General features: G+C 40.4%; 2 protein-coding genes across 2 annotated transcripts; both read right to left on the bottom strand.

Moving 5' to 3' along the window:
• Positions 1 to 1,332: 1,332 nt before the first annotated feature.
• chic1 (cysteine-rich hydrophobic domain 1) lies at positions 1,333 to 11,064 on the bottom strand. Its single transcript, XM_061236871.1, has 6 exons — positions 10,872 to 11,064; positions 9,174 to 9,228; positions 7,853 to 8,008; positions 6,433 to 6,489; positions 5,657 to 5,716; positions 1,333 to 4,863 (listed from the first exon to the last, which is right to left on the bottom strand). Exons 1-6 carry the CDS (start codon positions 11,012 to 11,014, stop codon positions 4,813 to 4,815), a joined length of 522 nt encoding a protein of 173 aa, XP_061092855.1. The 5' UTR covers positions 11,015 to 11,064; the 3' UTR covers positions 1,333 to 4,812.
• A 2,528-nt stretch (positions 11,065 to 13,592) lies between these two features.
• On the bottom strand, positions 13,593 to 17,554 carry cdx4 (caudal type homeobox 4). Its single transcript, XM_061233481.1, has 3 exons — positions 17,119 to 17,554; positions 14,394 to 14,539; positions 13,593 to 13,826 (listed from the first exon to the last, which is right to left on the bottom strand). The coding sequence occupies exons 1-3, from the start codon at positions 17,552 to 17,554 to the stop codon at positions 13,593 to 13,595; spliced, it is 816 nt and encodes a 271-aa protein (XP_061089465.1).
• Positions 17,555 to 19,558: the final 2,004 nt, after the last annotated feature.

The raw sequence follows: 19,558 nt of genomic DNA, 5'->3' as shown, positions 1-19,558 counted from the left end.
GCTTCTTTCACGCCAGGTCCTCCACTTCAGGGAAGGTTGATATGGCTTCAGGGAATTCCCCTGCCTGAACCATCCCTCAACAACGCTGTTTATGGTATTAGCAGTCCTGAGTGGTAAGGTGTCAAGCAATTACAGAACTGCTTGTTAAGCAAACAATTCCAACACCTTTTTTCCGTATTCCGGGATTCAATGCAACGGAGACTCCCGGTGCAAAGAGGAAACATACCCGTGTCTTCTAGTCTTCTGGGTGTTTTGTTAATCAGTGCGATATTGCATTGGTAAATTCTGGCATTGAAGCTTTGAGCCGTTGCTGTAGAGGTTAATGGACTTTTCATCCATAGTGCCAAGTCTCAGTGTCCTTCCAAAACATCTGCGGTGATTCTGGAGGTCAGAGCTGAAATGCTGAATCGTACTTCTGAACATTGGGCATGAAGTAAGAGGAAATAAGGGAATTCAGAAAGGGGGGAAACGGCACAATTCAAAGCAAGCATTTCTCTGAGCCAAAAGACAGGCACTGCCAAAACAAAATACAGAACATTTAGCAATGTTCATATTCAGATTAACCTAAATGTATATCAATGGCAAGGGGACATCTGATGCAAAGTTATCAGTCACAATCAATAGTAGCAAATACATAAATTCTTGAGTTAAATACAATAGTAGCTGTCAGAGGGATATAGGTGGGTGGCCTGTAGCGTAGTGGTGAAGGTAATTGACTGGGACACGCAAGGTTGGTGGTTCTAATCCCGGTGTAGCCACAATAAAATCTGCACAGCCGTTGGGCCCTTGAGCAAGGCCCCTTAACCCTGCATTGCTCCAGGGGAGGATTGTCTCCCGCTTAGTCTAATCAACTGTACGTCGCTCTGGATAAGAGCGTCTGCCAATAAGGTAATGTAATGTATTGAGAATAGTGTTTTAAGCAGCAAACTGGTAAGAGACAGTGCTAATGTAGCATTGGTAGGGGTAGTAAGCCCATGGTAAGGGCTCAGCTCAGTGTTAGTTGACTCAAGATGCCAAGTTTCATTTCTAAAGTCTCCCCCAGAAATATCTTAACCACAACCACTTCCTGAGCTTCTATTCCAGAATTGTTTTCATGTGAATTGGCTCGTCTCGAAACCCGCGTTAGCTCTCAGAGTACCTGCTGGATGTTCCAACTGGCTTCTTCAAGAGAGTGAGTGACACGTCGTTGATGTGGTTCACTGGGATTCACATGCCGGCAATTTGAATGCAAAAAAAAAATCTCACAAAGCTAAATATCAATGAAATGATTACCATTATAGCCATGTCCATCTTCAATGAACTACAGACAATTAATAAGCACATCACGGCAAGTAGGTATGCAACTCCCTTAGATTTTATTAAGATTTTTTTTTTTTTTTTTCCAATGAGAATTGTGGCTTCCATCTCACAGGCACAGAGGTGACAGGTGGTTTTGACACATTCCCCCAAGTACCCTGTTCTGTTACACTTTGCCCACACCACGGGTCTGCTGTGGTCGAAATGACATTGAATAGAAAATGGTGAATCATTTGCTCTACTCAGCTTGAACCAGACAACATGAAGTACAATAGATACCAGCAGGATGGTCGCAACTGAATTGTACATACTCCAGTTCAGGTATTTTTAACCAACAGTACTGAATTACAATTCAAGCTGCAATGTGGTGAAAACAGTGAACATGTGATTGCAGCGCACCATCATAAAGATACTTTGTGTTGTCAATAACAAAAAATAACAAAAAAAAAATACATAATACGAAGCTAAATAGATGTTTTGCTGCTATTAGTGATTGGCTCGCCATGCCATTATAAAAAATGCTACAGAACGCATTATAGATATTCAGATATTGTCAGCAAATATTTGTTATTGCCATTTTTCTACCTAAAATCATTTTGACAACCCTGTAAAAGGAATTTGATTTGGACCTACCGAAACAGAAAATACATCGAAACCTTGCGGTCAATATTGTACGAGCACTGTTTGGACATCAACATCTTTCATTTGTTTGCATTAAAGATTGTATTAAAATAGTTACGTTTGCAAGATCTCTCGCCTTACTCTGTGTGCGTGTGGTTTTCTTTTCATGACAAAGGAATTATAAACCACAATATTTCAAAGTAACAGGACATAGAGGAATATCCAGACAGAGAGATACACGATAGGTAATCAAAGCCAATATTGTATTTGTCTGATCATGACAAATTTCTAATTTCTGGATTGACATTTTTCTTTATTGTACTTAACGTAACTTTAGCAGGTAAACTTTTGGTGTCTGTACCATGAACGGTACTTGCGACTGAATTTCTCCTCAGTTTCAACAGGAAAAATGTAACAAAATCAGAACAACGTACTGATCGTAACTAATGTGGGAAAACATTCAAAGTAAATGGTTTATTTCCTCTTTCCTGGAGAATTGAGTAATGATAAACATTTACAAGTACTTGAGAACAGGACAGACACTGAAACTAACTTGACTCTCCTTCAAATTAAGACAGGAATTCCACTCTTCTGTTCACTTTCTTTAGGACAGCTCCTCTCCTCAGATACTCAGAGATCGGTCTTAATGCCGCCAGTTTAACCAAATAAAAACATGTCTAACACTGAACATAACAAGTGATATGTATGACCTTAAAGAGTAACTTCACAAAAAATCTAACATTTTATGTTGCAATGGATACCTTTACTACTGCGAGCATCGGTATTAAAAACAAACCTACTCAACTCAATGAACACTGAGCACTGTTGTGGATCCACGAAAGTCCACAAGTCCACAATTTTTTGAAATGTTAAACTGGTCTTGAATTGATGTAGTCTCATCTCGCTAAAAAGCGTGCAGCATAAAAATATAAAATTTATTTCTGAAATTTAGAATTGCAATAATTCTCGAGTTATCCCTTTTCCTTCGTATACTCTGAGCAGGGGGCCCAGTAGCTGAAGTACACAGCTCTGACGCTACTTTACCTGCAAGTAAGTCGCTTGTTTTTACAAGTCACAGTACTACAGAACAACCAACGCTGATCTCTCACTAACCACAAACCTTGCACATTTGGCTTGAGTGAGGTTTCCTAAATACATTAAAGTATATTAATATTGAACAGTATTAAATGTACTTAAAGGTCATCCTTATTGCAACAGAGAACTGTTTCAATCTACTTCTTTAATTTATCATCCACCATAAAACGCTTACCGCCTCTGTAAAAGTTTAAAATAACATGTCATTTAACATGTCATTTATCTATTCCCCCCCCCCCCCCATCATGGAATGACTACAATAGAAAACGTATGAGAAACTCGCAAAACATCCCAAAAATACTGAACTGTCAATTTGACATTTTATAATGGAGAAATGTACATTGTTACCAGTGTCCATACCAGATGGCGTTGTAAGAGGAAATCTAGTGAAACTGGTTATTCACTTTGCAGCTCACACACTCACTAAACTGTAAAGTACCCATTTTTAAATTTCAGATTTTCAGTGAAGTTACACTTTAGCTTGTAACATTCTATACTCGGATGAAACAGCTACCGTGAGAAAGAATACAGCATTGAAAATACAGAAATGAGAACTAAGCTACACAGAAAAGTTGAACCAAAATAAAGAAGTGCAGTAAATATTTTGCTTTCAAAAGGTCATCACGTATGATGCATTTTCAGTTTTTAAATGAATGACTTTACATGGAAAAAAAAATTGTCTTAAGCGACATGTCTTCCTTAGTTGGCAAAACTACATGTAACATATACCACTAGTGTCATTGTAAAGCACACTGAACCCAGACCTCGATAATACTACACACTTAAGTTCTGAATTTCCATGTGCTCAAGTGCAATTTCAGTCCTCACACTGGCATTAATGAACATCGCAATCATATGGCTTACTAGGTAAACAGGTCCGTACAAACTGGAAAGTTACTCAAACATCGCTCATTAACAAATCTATAGTACAATAATAATAATAATATCTTGGCAAAAAAAACAAATTGAGCTATATTACATTATGTAAACAATGGCATACCACGCTGTACATCTTGTCTTGGTGATATTTACAGGATAGTTTCGCAGATTCCCTGTACAGAAGGTCATTGCCAAAGTGCAGTAGACGTACGGTGCTGCCATAAGCACACGTGAGAATAACCCAGCCTCCTCCGTGATTACGTCGACTTTGCAGTTTGGTGAGAAAGAAAAAAAAAATTAAAAAAAATGGGTAAGACGAAAGGAAACAACCTGGCGAGGAGCCAGGCGGAGCTTGCAAAAAACTTCTCTGTTCCTTTCCACGAACCGGCAAAAAAAACCAAAAAAAACGTCAGCGGCTGAAGGTCTCGGTGCGGCGGTTTCTCGTAAGGCAACTGTGCAAACCACCTGCAGGCGCTGCTTTCTATCCGCAGGCCTGCGCGGCTGTGGCGCCAACGTGAGGCGTGTGATGTTGGCCTGGATGCTCACTGAGCTCAGGGGATGAACGTACACATGTAGCTAGATGGGATATACACTTTGTGGTATTGTTATTAATTTTTTTTTTTTTTTTTTTTCTTTACATCTCAGCACCTGTCAGCACCCAGCGACGAATTACCTTGCTTGTTAAAAACGAACAAAAACTAAAATAAAAAGGAGCGTCTACTACCATATCAGGAAATGTGCAAAATGTGCTCTAAAGCAAAGTGACAGTGTAGCAATTCTACTGTACAAGGTAATAGGGGTGGGGTTGATTGGGGGGGGGGGGTTATCACGACACAGCAGTGTAGACCGTCAATCCAACATATCTACAAGGCACTAAGGGTAGGAATGAAAGGTCACACAGCAGGACAGTGCCTGGCCTCCTCAGTCTGGTCGGAATATAGGATATTTGGGCAAGAATTCTATAAGAATAACCTAAGGATGGGAAGGAGAGCGAGAGAGAAAGAGAGAGAGAGAGAGAGAGAGAGAGAGAGAGAGAGTGCGTTAGCTTTTCTTGAGTGATGCTGATCCCTCTGTTTCAGACTAGGAGTAGCTAATGCAGGGGGGATTGGACAGTTAACAGCTGGTTTGTCGTTTCTCTGCAGTGACTTCAAATCAAATAAAAAAAAGAGTGTTTACTAATATAACTGAATGTGTGCAAATGCCGACGTATGGCTACTGTCGATCTGCACGATCAACAACCACAATTAAAGCTCTCTCAGAGATTGCAATGTCATGAAAAGCATGACTGTAATCCCCGATATCTTTCCTTCAAACATTTTACCAACTGCAAGTTTTAAAGGTACAATAGGTAAGATTTTTGTGTTAAAACATTGTTACAAGACCATTGTAAATCCCTTCCCATCATTCATTGAAAAAGACTCACTGACATGTTGACTCACCCTCTGCCTGTGTTTACAGTCCTTAAATTTGGGTTTCAAAATATACAGTTGACAGCCCCGCACTCCATACCAAAACATCGTATAACTGTACAATAATTCAAGCTCATTGGTTGAAAATTGGTTCTAATTGCCACAGCCAATGGCGTTTAAATGTCAGCGCGCTTACAGAGAAGGGGCGGGATAAACAGTGTTGTGGTTTGAAGGCGTCTGTTGCTGCTATTCCTCTCTCGACTGTTATAAGTCCGAAATGACCTTAATGTACCTTTAAATACTAAAAAAAGATAAAGGAAGGACAGCCACTGACACGCAGTGCAATGTAAACTCACATATTCCATCATGTTGCTGCTTTCACATTTCCTCTTGCTGAGCTTCCAGTGCAGACCCAGCTGGGGGAGAAGGACACGGTTAACAGCTAATCACCCAGACTTTACAGGCTCTGTAAGACAAGGTGAAGTGTTCGGTTGGATCTGCCAAGAGCTCGTAAATCCAGCCGAATAAAGGCCGTTGACATTGGCATGGAGAGATCAAATAAATGACTTCGCCCGGATTCGTTGGATTGACGCCTTCCAGAATACGTAACGGGACTTTTAAGCTTCAAGCTCTGCGAATTTAAGAAACCTCTGGACTAAATTACACAAGCTTTGTGCAGAGAACAGACTTTGGTGCTATAAAAGAATATATCCCCAGAAGGTGTGCTGTTCTGGAAACACGCGTTATCTGTTCAGGGAGGTCGGACTAAGATTGGGTGAGGCTGTTTATTGGCCATAAGCCCTGAAGAGTTTCCTGTAGGCCTAGTGCCTGCTACAACAGTTGTGAATCACTGCTTTAGACACAACGAAATGAACGTGGCTTTTTATCCACTGACCCTTTCCTGGTCTGCATAGTCTCTCAACCTTATCAGCAGATCAGCCAGAAAGAGCTGGAGGGCAAACTACTGTTTTAAATTGATTTTTTGCAGTTATTTTGCAGTTATCATTACTAAGGAGGGATGGAAATATGAAATTTCATCATTTGCATTAGAAAAGAAATTGCTTCCCGACCAACAAACACAAACTTGTGCGTCATTCAAACGCGCACTCACTCAGGTCAGCCGCGCACTTACCTTATGATACAACCTGTTATTTTCCCACTCTAACAGCTTCTGAATTGATCTTCTTGTCTGCAATAAAGAAAACAGACAGGAATTAAAATGGCCGACACTTTAAAACACAGTAAAAAAAATAAAAAAAAAGCCCTTAAAAACAAACCTCCAATACATTAGGCCTGAAGAGGCGTTTATAGACTCCGGTCCCGTTTTAACCAGCTTGTTATTTCTTTTTTGTCACCAATAAAACTAAGACCAGTAGCCTTGGCAGTAAGAATCCGTACTGCCTGCCAGGGAGATTACCAGCAGGCTGTGGTGGTAATTACATACCATAATCACACACAATACGGTATGGTGCAGACGCAGTATAAAGGCCAGGGAACTGTGCTTGCAACACAGAGGCTGCAGGTTCGACTCTCTGCCAGTATACCTTTGACGAAAGTACATAACCTACACTGCTTTTGGTGAAAATACAGCAGTATAAATGTAAAACATAATTTAAATAATAACCTGGGACTTGTATCATGAAGCAGGACTGAGGAGTTAGTTGGATAACAGCACTGAGTAAAACCCAGAACTCCTTTTTACTTTATGTTCCTGACTTTACAAGTACTTTCGGGAGCGTTCGGGATTCACTCTGCGCAGTTATCCAACTAACTCCCTAATCCTGCTTTGTGATACAGGCCCCTGGGCAGGTAAGTCACAACTGTTAAGAATACCTGACCAATCCCTTACATACTCAAACTGTGATGCCGAGTTGTGGCTAAACTGGGGCAGGAGGGAGACCGGCGAAGCAAGATCACAGAGTTAGTTGGACAACTGCGCTGAGTAAAACCCGGAAGAGCTCTTTTTACTGCAGTCTATGTTCCTGACTTGAGGAGGGTTCTGTGTTTGTGCAGTTACCCAGCAGCTATGAGATACACAGCGATATGAATGTAAATGAGTCCACTAATGCCCCTGCAATGCTCAGTAGTGGTTACAGAGGGGCAGCAGGGCGATGGGGACAGAGCTCAGAGGTAGATGAGTACACTAATGCCCTTGTGACACTCAGTAGTGGTTACAGGGGGGCAGCAGGGCGATGGGGCTGGGGGCAGTAGTGGTTACAGGGGGGCAGCAGGGCGATGGGGCTGGGGGCAGTAGTGGTTACAGGGGGGCAGCAGGGCGATGGGGCTGGGGGCAGTAGTGGTTACAGGGGGGCAGCAGGGCGATGGGGCTGGGGGCAGTAGTGGTTACAGGGGGGCAGCAGGGCGATGGGGCTGGGTGCAGTAGTGGTTACAGGGGGGCAGCAGGGCGACGGGGCTGGGGGCAGTAGTGGTTACAGGGGGGCAGCAGGGCGATGGGGCTGGGGGCAGTAGTGGTTACAGGGGGGCAGCAGGGCGACGGTGCTGGGTGCGGTAGTGGTTACAGGGGGGCAGCAGGGCGACGGGGCCGGGCTCACCCTCTTGTTGAGGCAGATGACGGGCCACAGGCTGCAGCCCACCGTACAGCAGCAGCACAGGCAGCCGCACAGGAGCCACTTCACGTTTACCGGAAGGTTCTTCTTCAAGCACGCGTTCACCCGGCCCACCGTCGTCTTGAACTCCTCCGGCGCAACCTGGGCCACGCCGAAAAACGAGGGGAGAGGTTACCGCTCAGATTACACTCAGGGCAGTCCAATTATGCTGCCATTTCATTTCCAACAAGACTTTACACCTGGGCTTGACATGGATCACTCAATTCAGTGATGGAAAAAGTCCAACAACAGCCAAATAGCATCTCCTTGCCTGTCAGTGCACTTTTGAGTCTAAACACCGGATTCCTAAAATGGCACAGACAAGAGAAAAAAAAATCTCCACATTCTTCCCTCAAGAGCTGCCAGGTCCAGCAGATCAAAGGTTGGGCTCTCTCTCTCTTCTCCTTTAAAAGGTAGATGTTTGCAGATGTTTCTCAGAGATCAGATGGCGATCTCTAAATGTATGCTTGTAACTTGCTAACCAAGCTTTTGTCTCTCCAGGCCAAAGGAGGAACAAAAAAAAAAAACCCCAAAAAAAAGGGAGAGAGATAAGCTCACTGCCCGTGGCTGCAGCGTCCAAACAACATGAATGGCCGGCTCATTCCACACTGGGCATGTACGCCATAAAACCGGGGTCGTAATCTTTTATGACAGGATGCAAAGGTCTCTTTGGAAACGGTGAAAGACTTCAGTATAAAGCCCAGCAGGCCCGATCTGCGCCCCTCAATCATCATAATCATGACCTCATCAATCACATGTCACCCAGGGTCACAATACTGGAGGTACATTTTATTGCCCCACACTTCCCCCAGTCTGCCCTTCCCCCCCCCCCCACCAACCCGGCCTTTTTGTGTTCCAGCGTCCCGACCTAGGAAGCGCCCCTTTCTTGTGCACAGCGCGGCCCTTTCGGGGTCATTAGTGTCACCTGGAGCTGTGTCCTGCCAACATTGGGGTCCCGGGCCAAGCAGAACCATAGACGGCTTACTCATTGACAGAGCTCCCACTCTGGCACATTCAGCTTCCCTTTCGGACGCACTGTAACACTCCCCCCCCCCCCCCCCCTTGAAATGCATAGTTAACGCATCAAACCACTCAGCGGACAGGAAAGAGGCAATTATGCAATGCTTGATTCGTCTCGGGTCACGTGGGACAGTGTAACGGTGGTGTTTAGCTCCTTTGCTAGCAGGATTTAGCTGGCCTTTTCATATCACAATCAGCAGTAACTCTCCCACAAGAAGGGAGACACATTGAATTGAGATGAGATTACCTTTCCTGTGAGAACTGAAGGGAATTCTGTGTCAAATTTGTTGCTCAGGCCAAACCTTTGAAATTGAAGAAAAGAGAAAAGATATGAAAAATTTCCGCAGACCCAACATTCAACATTAAGTTAACAAATACTTTCCATAAAATGTTCTTTTTCCATTTCTTAAAACATCTGCAAAATGCATAAATTTGGAAAATAAATAAATAAAATAAACAAGAAATAAAATAAACACTAGGTTAACATTTGTATTAGTGTCCCTTTCTCCCTGATGCATACTTTTAATGACTACACGCAATGCACATTTTTCTTGGAATACTGATATCTGCAAAACGCATGCATAAACGCATTACACATATAAGGCATATGCACGCATTTTTTTTTTTTAATGTTGAGGGTTATTACAAATCAAAACTGAGTGGTGCTACAGATCACTGGCCACGGGGGCTGGTGCCCCCCAAAATCTGACAATTTCACTGTTTTAGCAGACGACTAGAAATGCAGAATAAAACAGAACATAGTTGCAGACAAAGTTACCAGCCACATATAAAACTGACCAGCATTTAGCTTGTGGCTGGTGTTAATTTCCCACTGTGGCTAAAGAGGCTCTAATTTACAATAAAATCCCTGAATTCCATAATCAGCAATTATGACTGATGGACCACTGCTAATCACAGCCAACCGCACACACCCTTACTGTACATCAAGTACATTATCGGTAAAAGTACAATAGTTTTATCCCAATTAATTATTCCTCTCCGAATCATTACATTCTATGAAAGCCAAGAGGCTGTTTTGATGGAATGTATATCCTTGTATTTCCGTGTATTTTGTTGGTTTAACAACTATGGATTAACACTGAAGCCATATAAAACAGCCCATAGCAAATATTACACACACATTACAGGGAGCAGCAATCATTCTAATGTGGAATAGATAAACAATTCTGGTTTTGAACTTCTAATAAATTGTTTTTATGAAAAGGAATATGGCAATTACAGCCCAGCATTAACGCTATCCAAAAGCGAGCTATCTTACCCTATTCACATACCCTGTTCACACTATTCTAACACGTATTTGGTAGCCATATCAGTGAAATAACTAGCGAGCCAGCAAATGCTTGACGTTATCTACCAACTAGATAACTTCAGTAACCACAGCTAGTCCAGATTAATTGAAACGTCACCGTTAAATTAGTTATTTTATAAAGATACATACTGACACCAAGCTACCGTTATCTACAGCTAGCTAACGTCATTGTCATAATTATACGGACTAACTGTAAACAATATGCAGAACTTTGCGCTTAAAGGGGAGTTGCCGTTATCTACCAAAACAAAAGTGAACGAGTTTAGCTAACGTAGCAGGAGCTAGCGAACATTAGCTTGCTAAAGTGGTTAGCAACTTTACTCGAGTTAGCCCGATGAAAGGCTAGCTAACTAGGGTACTGCTACAAGTGGAAGCATTTTAGTGTAGCCAACTCGCGATACATCACATTGTCCCTGCTTTAATATTGTTTTCGAGCATGCTATGTCGTGAGCTGCCTGGTTCGTCAGCCACCGCTGTCACAAAGCAGGAAACAGCCTGGCTGTTGGCCCGGCCTACCCCCCACAGCACTGACAAAAATTAAGACGCTGTACTGCAAGCTACAAATAATGGGATGATTTCGACTAGGTGAAAATGCTGTGGCTCGTAGTTGCTTACACGGTGATGTGCCCAGCCCCCCGCATAATCACGGGCTCAGGGCAATATCTAGCCAGGTGTTCCTCGCTCACAACACGCTCTTCTTCCTCGTCCAGCTCATAGATGGTGTCGAAGTCCGCCATGTTGGGCAGCAGGACGCTCATGACGTCACATGTTTACGTCATTCGGCAACACTCGGCACGCGCTTGTGCAAGCGGGACATGACCTTACTTGTCAAAGACCCATTGCCCGAATAATTTACAGGTAACTTGTTATGAATAACGCTCACTTAATTATTTAGCGAATGCCCTGACCGTTTTGCACCCTGTTATTAACCAATAGCTTTCTTACAGTTGTGTGGGGACAGGCAACAGTGTCGTTGATTTTTTAAACTAGTAGCCTAACACAAGTCAAGGCTACTGCCAGTAGACATAAAGTGTAAGAAAATATCCACCCATTCGCCGGCATTCTTGAGCAACACTGCCAGACCTGACTAAGAACTATATTCTAAGTGCAGGGGAGTCCAGTCATCCGATAAGTCCCGGTGTTGGCGCATGCTTTTGTTGTATCCAAACAAAAAGACCCTTGGTTCCTTTGAAGTTCTTACCTGAAGCACACGATTACTTAATTAGTTTAATCGGACTCTTAGTGTGGGCTAAAGCAAGAAACCTGCCCATGCTAAGACTGGGCACCCCTGCTGTAGACCATAGTGGCGCGTGAGCTTGGAGAATGTGGGGTTAAGCAGAATAACAGAACGTTATATTTGAATGAAACGGAGTGATATAAATTGATTATATAATTATTTCAAGTGTGTGGTGAATTAGGTTTGCACACGATGTATATACAGTTGGATGTGTTATTTGTGTTGTGTAAATAACAATTGTTTCATATAGTCTGTGCTTTAATGCTGTTAATTGGAATCAATTAAGGCAGCATTAATTGGTCGGAATGGAAACCTGCATACACACCGCGGGGACGAGTTTCTGCTCAAAAGAATCAAATCAGATTCTAGCGATCAAGCTTTGGTGGAATGAAAACCAACATATTTCTGTGTTCAGTTAAAAGAAGCAAGCACATTTTATTAGAGCCATCATATTGTAGCAGTTCTAGTAGCTTTCCTTCTACCATAAAATGTTCAACATGTAGTATAGGCCAATTTCACATTGCTTCAGATGCATGCTGTTCAAATTTTCATTTTTGTGTAACACATATGTGTAAAGTGTAAAATTAACATTAAGTCTAAAAAACAGAAACTTTGCTAAAACATGTTTGGGAAGAATGCATGCGCAAGGAAGGGAAAAATACTCTTGAAGAAGGGCATATGGCCAATGATAACATGCTCCAAATACTTAATAAACAATGTTCATCATGATTACATACAGCAAAAACACTGCTTAGAATCATGTTAAGGCTTTCAGTAAGGAATTCAATATTTTGCTGGACAAAACCAAATTAAAGTTTTGTCATTCTTAACAGACCATTTTACCGTTGGAATATGCATTTGCTTAAACAAGGCCTGAATTCAATTTCACTATCACAGATAGCTTGTTAAATTGTGAGACAATGATTGACATAATTATACAGGCAAAAACATAGTCCATCTTCACAATAAATGACTATTTTTATGTTTATTTATTTGCAAAAGCAGTTAGTTTCACCGAAAAATCAGCGAACATGGTCAGCTTTGACATGGTCGACATAGCGTGAGCTGAGAATTATAAGGTTCTGACAAAAATGAGTTCGTGTCATGAATATGTTGTTTATAGGGCACTAAATACACGTGTGAAGTTTTATTCAAAAATGCTGTTTAAAATGCTGAAACAAATGCTACATTTAAAAGGTCGTATCTGGTTGGATCCCATTCACTTTGGAATCTTTGAAGCTCAATATCTCAAAACTACTCAGAACGCAGATATAACATTCTCATTCTCACCTCAGTCTTAGTCCATAATGTAGGCTACTATCTGTCTGTATTCAAATTGACGTTGGAAAAAAATGTTAATATGCGAATCAAGTTTTTCCCTAATTCTGTTCTATATCCCCTATAAGATTGCCTTCATACCTTTCAGGTTGTTCTCGATTAGTAGTTTCTTTAGTGCAAGTTAAATGAATAGCTCATAAAGCATGGAAGTAATTTAATTGCAAAACATTTTATTTACAATTCGTACGTTTTCATCAAACGTTCTACCCGTATAATTTGGACGTTTAAGGTAACAATTGAACATAGTTTGTACACAGCATAGAATAAGTATTCTGAGTCTATGAAATTGAAGGGTTAGACGTCCAACATTTAAAACAGTTGATGGTCACAGAATCCGCTCCAGAGACAAGCCATTCTTTTTCCCGCTTGTATATCCTCGCGTGTAGCCTACCTGCATTTATTTATTTATTTACAAACACTTTTACACTCGCCACAGAGAATGATATTTATATCTTAATTAAACCAGACAAGAACACAAACCCTTAGAATATTTCGCTTTTGGACCAGACACACAGTTTTTTTTTTTACTTTATTTTTTTAAAAAACTATTCTATTAAAAAAACAATATTTGAAGAGCCTCCAGCATATCGTAGCTATTGAAATAAACTCAGATCGTGTTTATCGTAATCCACAACACGTGTCTCAAAGGAAATATGCTTTTGGAATACGTTATAAATCCATTAGCATCAGTTTAAGTCTTGCTTCATCGTCCTTTACGCGTGTCGGAGTGCTCAGTTTAGTTGAGAGTTCCCAGTTCTGATTCACAGAGTAACAGTCACTTGCTGTATATTTCCAATTGGTGGCAAGGTGTTCATTCCTGGGGGTGGGTACAGAGAGCTGTGAATATCCGACGGACTCAGTGACCCGGGTACCGGCAGCGGACTCACAGATCCTGGGTCACTGTGCACTGACCCCCCGCTTCCATCAGATTGGCCCATCTTCTTTTTGATTAATTTTCTCTCTTTGGCTCTACGGTTTTGAAACCAGATCTTCACCTGCAAATGCATGAAACAGAAATACCGTCAAACAAGTTCAGCAGCGCGTCTTGAGCATCATTTTAGCCTTTAAACTAGACGGTCCGATTGAGATTGAAACAGGCTTCAACGCTGTTAAGAAACGCTACGTCTAGTTCTAGTAAATTGACCGAACTAAAATTTGTAGTCTATAATCCACACGCCAGTTGTTACTACAGATATTCACAAGTCCATAAAACCGTGTCATATCCAAAATGTCCTCACTATCACTTCAATTAGGATATTTGAGTTGGCCTAATATATTATCTTTCCTAATGTATTATAAAAAAATCTATAGTGAATGTGTGTGGGGCACACGTGATGATTTACCTGCTGTTCTGTTTGTATGCTGTTTGTGTTGAAATTATATGTATGGATACCAAATTAATTAGGCCTTGAATATTCTGAAACAGGCTATATATACTGTATATATATTTTTGCAACCTTCATCTATTTTAAAACTGAAAATTAATGCTTCGGTTCAAGTTGTGAGATACAGTAAGTGTGCACACATAGACAACAATTCCCATTGCATTTGGAGTGACTTACCTGTCGCTCCGAAAGGCCAAGGTTCACCGCCAGTTCAGACTTCCTTCTTATTGTGATATATCGATTGTAATGAAACTCTTTTTCCAGCTCCAGTCTTTGGTGATCAGTGTAAACGACCCTGTATTTCTCCTTCGTCCTCGTTTTTCCTTACAAGAAAGAGAAAGCAATGTTAATAACAGGCTAATTCCTAATTTAACCATAATGCCTATTTATTTTGAATTGTGAATTTTTCACAATCACAATTTCTCTATTAAGAAAGCAGCCTAAATATGTAGGCTTTTCGATATTATACATTAACCTGTAATTTAAACTTGTGCAGTTAAAACGTTCAAAATATTCGATAAATCATCTCAAACTCTTGTAACTTGGTAAAGAAGGGTGTGCTGTCTTGGCAACAGGTCTCCCTAAAAAATACTTTATTCATATCAAGGGTCTTTCCTGGTCCAAAAAATAAGAATTAAAATAAACAGTTCTTTATAATAATTATAACGTCTCATCAGCTGTCTTATGCAATATCCCTTAGATTTCAATTTGGCTAATAACCATTTTAAAAGTTCCGACTATTTTGCATTGTTCGATATGCAAATTGAACTTCTTTTTCTTTGATGTGACTTTCTGAACAAACTGCAGAACAAAGCGTCTCGAAGATATTACCCAAACTCCATTGATGTGTTAAGAGGCAACACACGACACACAAAAGAGTTACAAGGCCAGTATCGCAGAACTTTTCTGGCCTGGATCAGGACTGTCTTGTTTGATTTACAAACCATAAACAAAAGTCGGTACCCTTTCATCTCACACACAAAAAAAATAAAATAAATGAAATTGCGGGAACAGTTTTAAAGTGATATTTATTTTTGAAATCAAGCTGTGCTATACCTAAAACGAATGCAATTAAAAAAACCGAAAATGTTAAACTGGGTTTTAGATGGAAGACGAATAACGCCTTATTTGAACTTAATTGGATAAAATCACTGTATTTAATGTATATGATTTAATATATAAATCACGTAAGCGATTTAAACATTTTCATCCGAAATGATGGAGGAACTAGCTACAGTAGGCCTATCCTTTGCAGTCTGGATAAACCCAGACCAAAAATGTAGAAATATATGTATTTTTACACGGTATGGCAAACATTTATGTCTATATGTTGTTGAAAGTAGTATCTCTGTGTTGAGGCCAGAGGTCTTTATTTGCTGTGAAATTCGTCGCCCTTTCCGGCAATATAACTCCTGAAGAATGGGAACCGCGGAAGACACGTTGGTGCATATCAAAGCAGAAAGAAGTGTTGAAAGAGACCGCCGCCTGAATATGACAGATAACCCTCAAAACCTGAGACAATGAAGGCCAGGAAAAGTAGACCTCACATCTAGTTAACGGCAGTAGAAATATTAGCATTACAAGTGCGCCTGGCGCCTTTCCCCAACACCTAGTCCAGTTCTCATGTCACTTCTCCATAAGGGAAAAAAATCTAACATGTACATGTAGTCGTCAGAATCAAATAACATACATCAGATTACCAATTCTTGTTTATTTAGTGGAAAAATAAGCTCCTATAGACCACCAGCGCATTTTAAACAAAGTTGAATACTTTCTAATTGATCTTGCTATGTTTGTATCGCTATCACAACAGTACTAGGCCTTCTTGACGGTTAGGAATATTTTATGAGATGTGCCTCGCGCAGTGAGATGTGCACAGACAAATGTATCAAGTGTCTGCAGATCCATTGTTAACGCTATGAAGACAAAACATAGCATTATAAAATTGAGCCTTTTCTAGGAATAAAACTATTCTTTGGTGAATACGATCGAAACAATTGAATCACACGAATAAAGAGCAAAATAGGCCTATTAGGCTAGAGATGTACGCAAACATCTGGAAATGAATGAAACGAGGTAGGCGATATGTTTGACCAAACATAGCGCATGATATATCAGTTAGACGGCGTATCCGTCTCAAAATAGTACTTATATCATTAGATTTGTCTGTTGGTTAGGAAAATCTATGGGGCCATATTTTGGTACGACTATTTTTCGTGCAAATAGATTGATCAACGGTAGCAGGCAAAATTAAACGAAAACGCGAAAAGACATATTTACATTTCATTTCAAATTTCAAAGAAATAAAACTACATTTTGACAAATATTTCAATCGCATGAATAAAGAACAATATTACAAGAGATATTAAATGTTTACGCAAACATCTGGAAATTAAACATGAAACGAGTTATACATTACATTACGTTATAGAAACATATTTCACCAAACATAGCACATTATATATCAATTAAACTTTACATTTATTATTTTAACGTTTGAAAATGTAATATGTTTTCCTTTTCTTTTAAAACTAGTCTCACTATTAGCTTTATTTTAAGATTTAACAGTTTTTTGGATGAGTCTCAGGTGACCGAAATACCGAATTTGATTTTGCAGTTGATATCCACAATATATTATTGAAAGTTGGTGTGTAGGCCCTAAAACAAAGATAGTATTCCTGCCTGTTCGCTGGTTAATTAATAATGTATGTGCTTTTACAATAAATAACACGGTCGTCATTCTATGACTGAGGCAATGTCAACTGTAACTGAATTCCCCATTTCACATAGAAAGCCAAAATGACTCATTATTATTGTGATGTCTTTGCATTTCTCAATAGTAGCTGAGACAAGCCATTCAACTGTACATTTTTTACATTCTCAAGAGTTTTGCAGTACTCACCGGTGGATGATGATTGGACCGTTTTATTCATCCACTGGTAGGAGTTACGTCTTTCTCTGTCGGGGGATAGCTGAGCAACATTAATATTCTCTGGAGGCGGCTGTAACACTGCAGATCCTGGAGGGTGCATAGGATTGTAATCAGGAGAGCAGTAAGAAACCTGTCCGGGCGACGAGTTGCTCATAGGCGTTGCAATACTGTTCGGAGGTCCGAGTCCATACGCGCCCCAGTCTTCCCTAGGTGCGCCATAATGAGACCCCCAGGCCCCCGAGGACTGTGCGTGCGTGTCCATGTTGGGCACATGATGGTATCCGGTAAAGTCGGAGTACTGTGGCGTAGAAACAAAGTTCTGCGGAGGGAGGTTGATGCTGGAGCGTCTTACGGGCCCTTGGTGGTACATGCTTCCTTCTTTATCCAACAGGTATCCAACATACATGATTCACAAACGCAATGCAAGACCTTTTTAAGGGGACATAATAGCCCCAGAAACTGGCCGGTTTCAAATCTCCTAATTTGACCCTTATGCTGTTTCTCTGTTGTATCCAATGCAGCTCTCCTGAGTGGTGATCATGCGAGGTACTCCCAGATGCGTTTCAGTCGCACATGATTAAGTTGTGTTGACAAGGTACTGCTTGCAAAGGTATACCATGGTGTGCCTGACGTCAGACGATTCCTCAACCCCATATGATTTGCATTCAAATGACTACCCAGTATCCCCGCCAAACCCACCTCTTCAATGGTGACCTCTCTACTACGCATCACCTCAAGTGTTCATTCACCGAATAACCACAAATACATCTCTGGCCAGATCATTATACACTGCATCTTTAATTTAATCGTAATAATAGTTTTAATATAGCAAACGTGTGCATTGGTACTGGTGGTAACCTTTTTAAAATACCTGGTGTGGTTTGGCTGCATTTTAGAACATCGACTTTGTAAAGATTTTTACTTTATCAGTGTGCAGCGTTTAGATTGATAAGCATATTACGGGTCTACTTTGCTTGAATGCGTCCTAGGTCATTATATAATAATAACAAAGGCTAATCGTTTCCAACCAAGAGTAAAATAATGTAGACCTTGCATTGCTTGCATCTTTGTATGGCTATGTATGGCGCCAATGGGATGTTTGTCAGGTCTTTCCGTGTTATAGACTACTGTATTTGGAGTAAAACCTGTTAATATGGGAACACGACATTTCAAGAATCCCAGGCCGGTGCTGACGCCCGGAAAGCCCCACGCGTATTTGTTAAAGATATGCACTTGTAAAAGAGGTGCAAAGTATTATGAGAGGTCCCTTGTTGTGAGGCGAACTTTTCACATTCACCTACTTCACACCTCCACACGTCGAGGTCGCACTTCACAGCTAATTCCGGTCCGAGGTTCGACCTAAAAATACCCACTCCATGGTGACAATGTGTCGTGGGCCTACTATTTTTTTTCATCCTAACCAATACGCGGTGGAAACGTAATCCGTTCCCACTTCAAAGATTGCACGTCTCTGTGGCGTACATGTCACAATCTCTGCCATTCAATTTGAACTCTGGTAAAAGTTTTAAGCCTGTTTTATGAGGCGTGTTTTTACTCGGTGTAAATGCTCTTTAAAATGTCATCTTAATCTTCTCCATTGTAGCCTAGGAGTGTGCTCTGGCTTTAAATCAACTGACAAAATACTCACGGTATATTATACACTATTCGTTTTGACCGTCACATATCATTAAAAATTTAACTATTGAGCATGGATGAAATGAAGGTTTTAAAACGATGACTTGGTGTGTGCTTAGCTGTGGTAGCATTTTTATAAAAACACCAGAAGCCCAGATTTATTTTAGGAAATTATACCTGAATCGTATTTGATTTAAGTTCTTTTACTTATTTTAGTAAGAAAGTATATAGGCGTTTCCCAAACCCTATAAACTGCTTGAACATTTGGGAATAAAAACATAAACGCACGTTTTTGCTGTCATTCGCATTCTCGGCATTTTATTTGCCTATATTTAAAATCTTGAATTTATATAGCTATTCAGTAATAGTTATACGCAGATATAATATACGTTATCTTTTGATATGGCTGGATTTTTTGTTGAATAATTTATCACTGAATCATTCTATAATAATTTTAAATTTATTAATTTTTAATTCATTTGAATCTAGTCATCAGCCACACATATTTCACTTTTTTTTTTAGCTTCGTATACAGCCTGGTTCGCCATCATTTATTTAATGCGAGAATGAGAATCCGCACAGGTGACAGTTCTGCTTTCCTGTTTGAACTCAATTATAAAATATTGACAAGTGTGAATGTAGTGTGAATAGTATCTTATTTTAATTAAGTCAATCTGACATTGCAGAACCCTCGAGATGCATGTAGGGTTACAGAAAGGCAAAGTAGTAAACGTACAGGTTGTCTGGGCTATACAATTCTTATTCAAGCAAATGG

This window comes from Conger conger, chromosome 3 (assembly GCF_963514075.1).
Source record: "Conger conger chromosome 3, fConCon1.1, whole genome shotgun sequence".
Lineage (NCBI taxonomy): Eukaryota > Metazoa > Chordata > Actinopteri > Anguilliformes > Congridae > Conger > Conger conger.
The sequence above is the reverse complement of the archived record's forward strand: the minus strand, read 5'-3'. Positions and strand labels throughout refer to the sequence as shown.

Excerpts from the sequence above, each read along its gene's own strand:
- cdx4 (XM_061233481.1), bottom strand. The coding sequence starts at position 17,554 with ATGTATGTTGGATACCTGTTGGATAAAGAAGGAAGCATGTACCACCAA. Across the intron at positions 14,540-17,118 it reads GGTCCAATCATCATCCACCG|GAAAAACGAGGACGAAGGAG; the intron begins GTGAGTACTGCA and ends CTTTCTTGTAAG. Across the intron at positions 13,827-14,393 it reads TTGGCCTTTCGGAGCGACAG|GTGAAGATCTGGTTTCAAAA; the intron begins GTAAGTCACTCC and ends ATGCATTTGCAG.
- chic1 (XM_061236871.1), bottom strand. The coding sequence starts at position 11,014 with ATGAGCGTCCTGCTGCCCAACATGGCGGACTTCGACACCATCTATGAG. Across the intron at positions 8,009-9,173 it reads CTTCAGTTCTCACAGGAAAG|GTTGCGCCGGAGGAGTTCAA; the intron begins GTAATCTCATCT and ends GGCGTGGCCCAG. Across the intron at positions 5,717-6,432 it reads ATAACAGGTTGTATCATAAG|CTGGGTCTGCACTGGAAGCT; the intron begins GTAAGTGCGCGG and ends CTTCTCCCCCAG.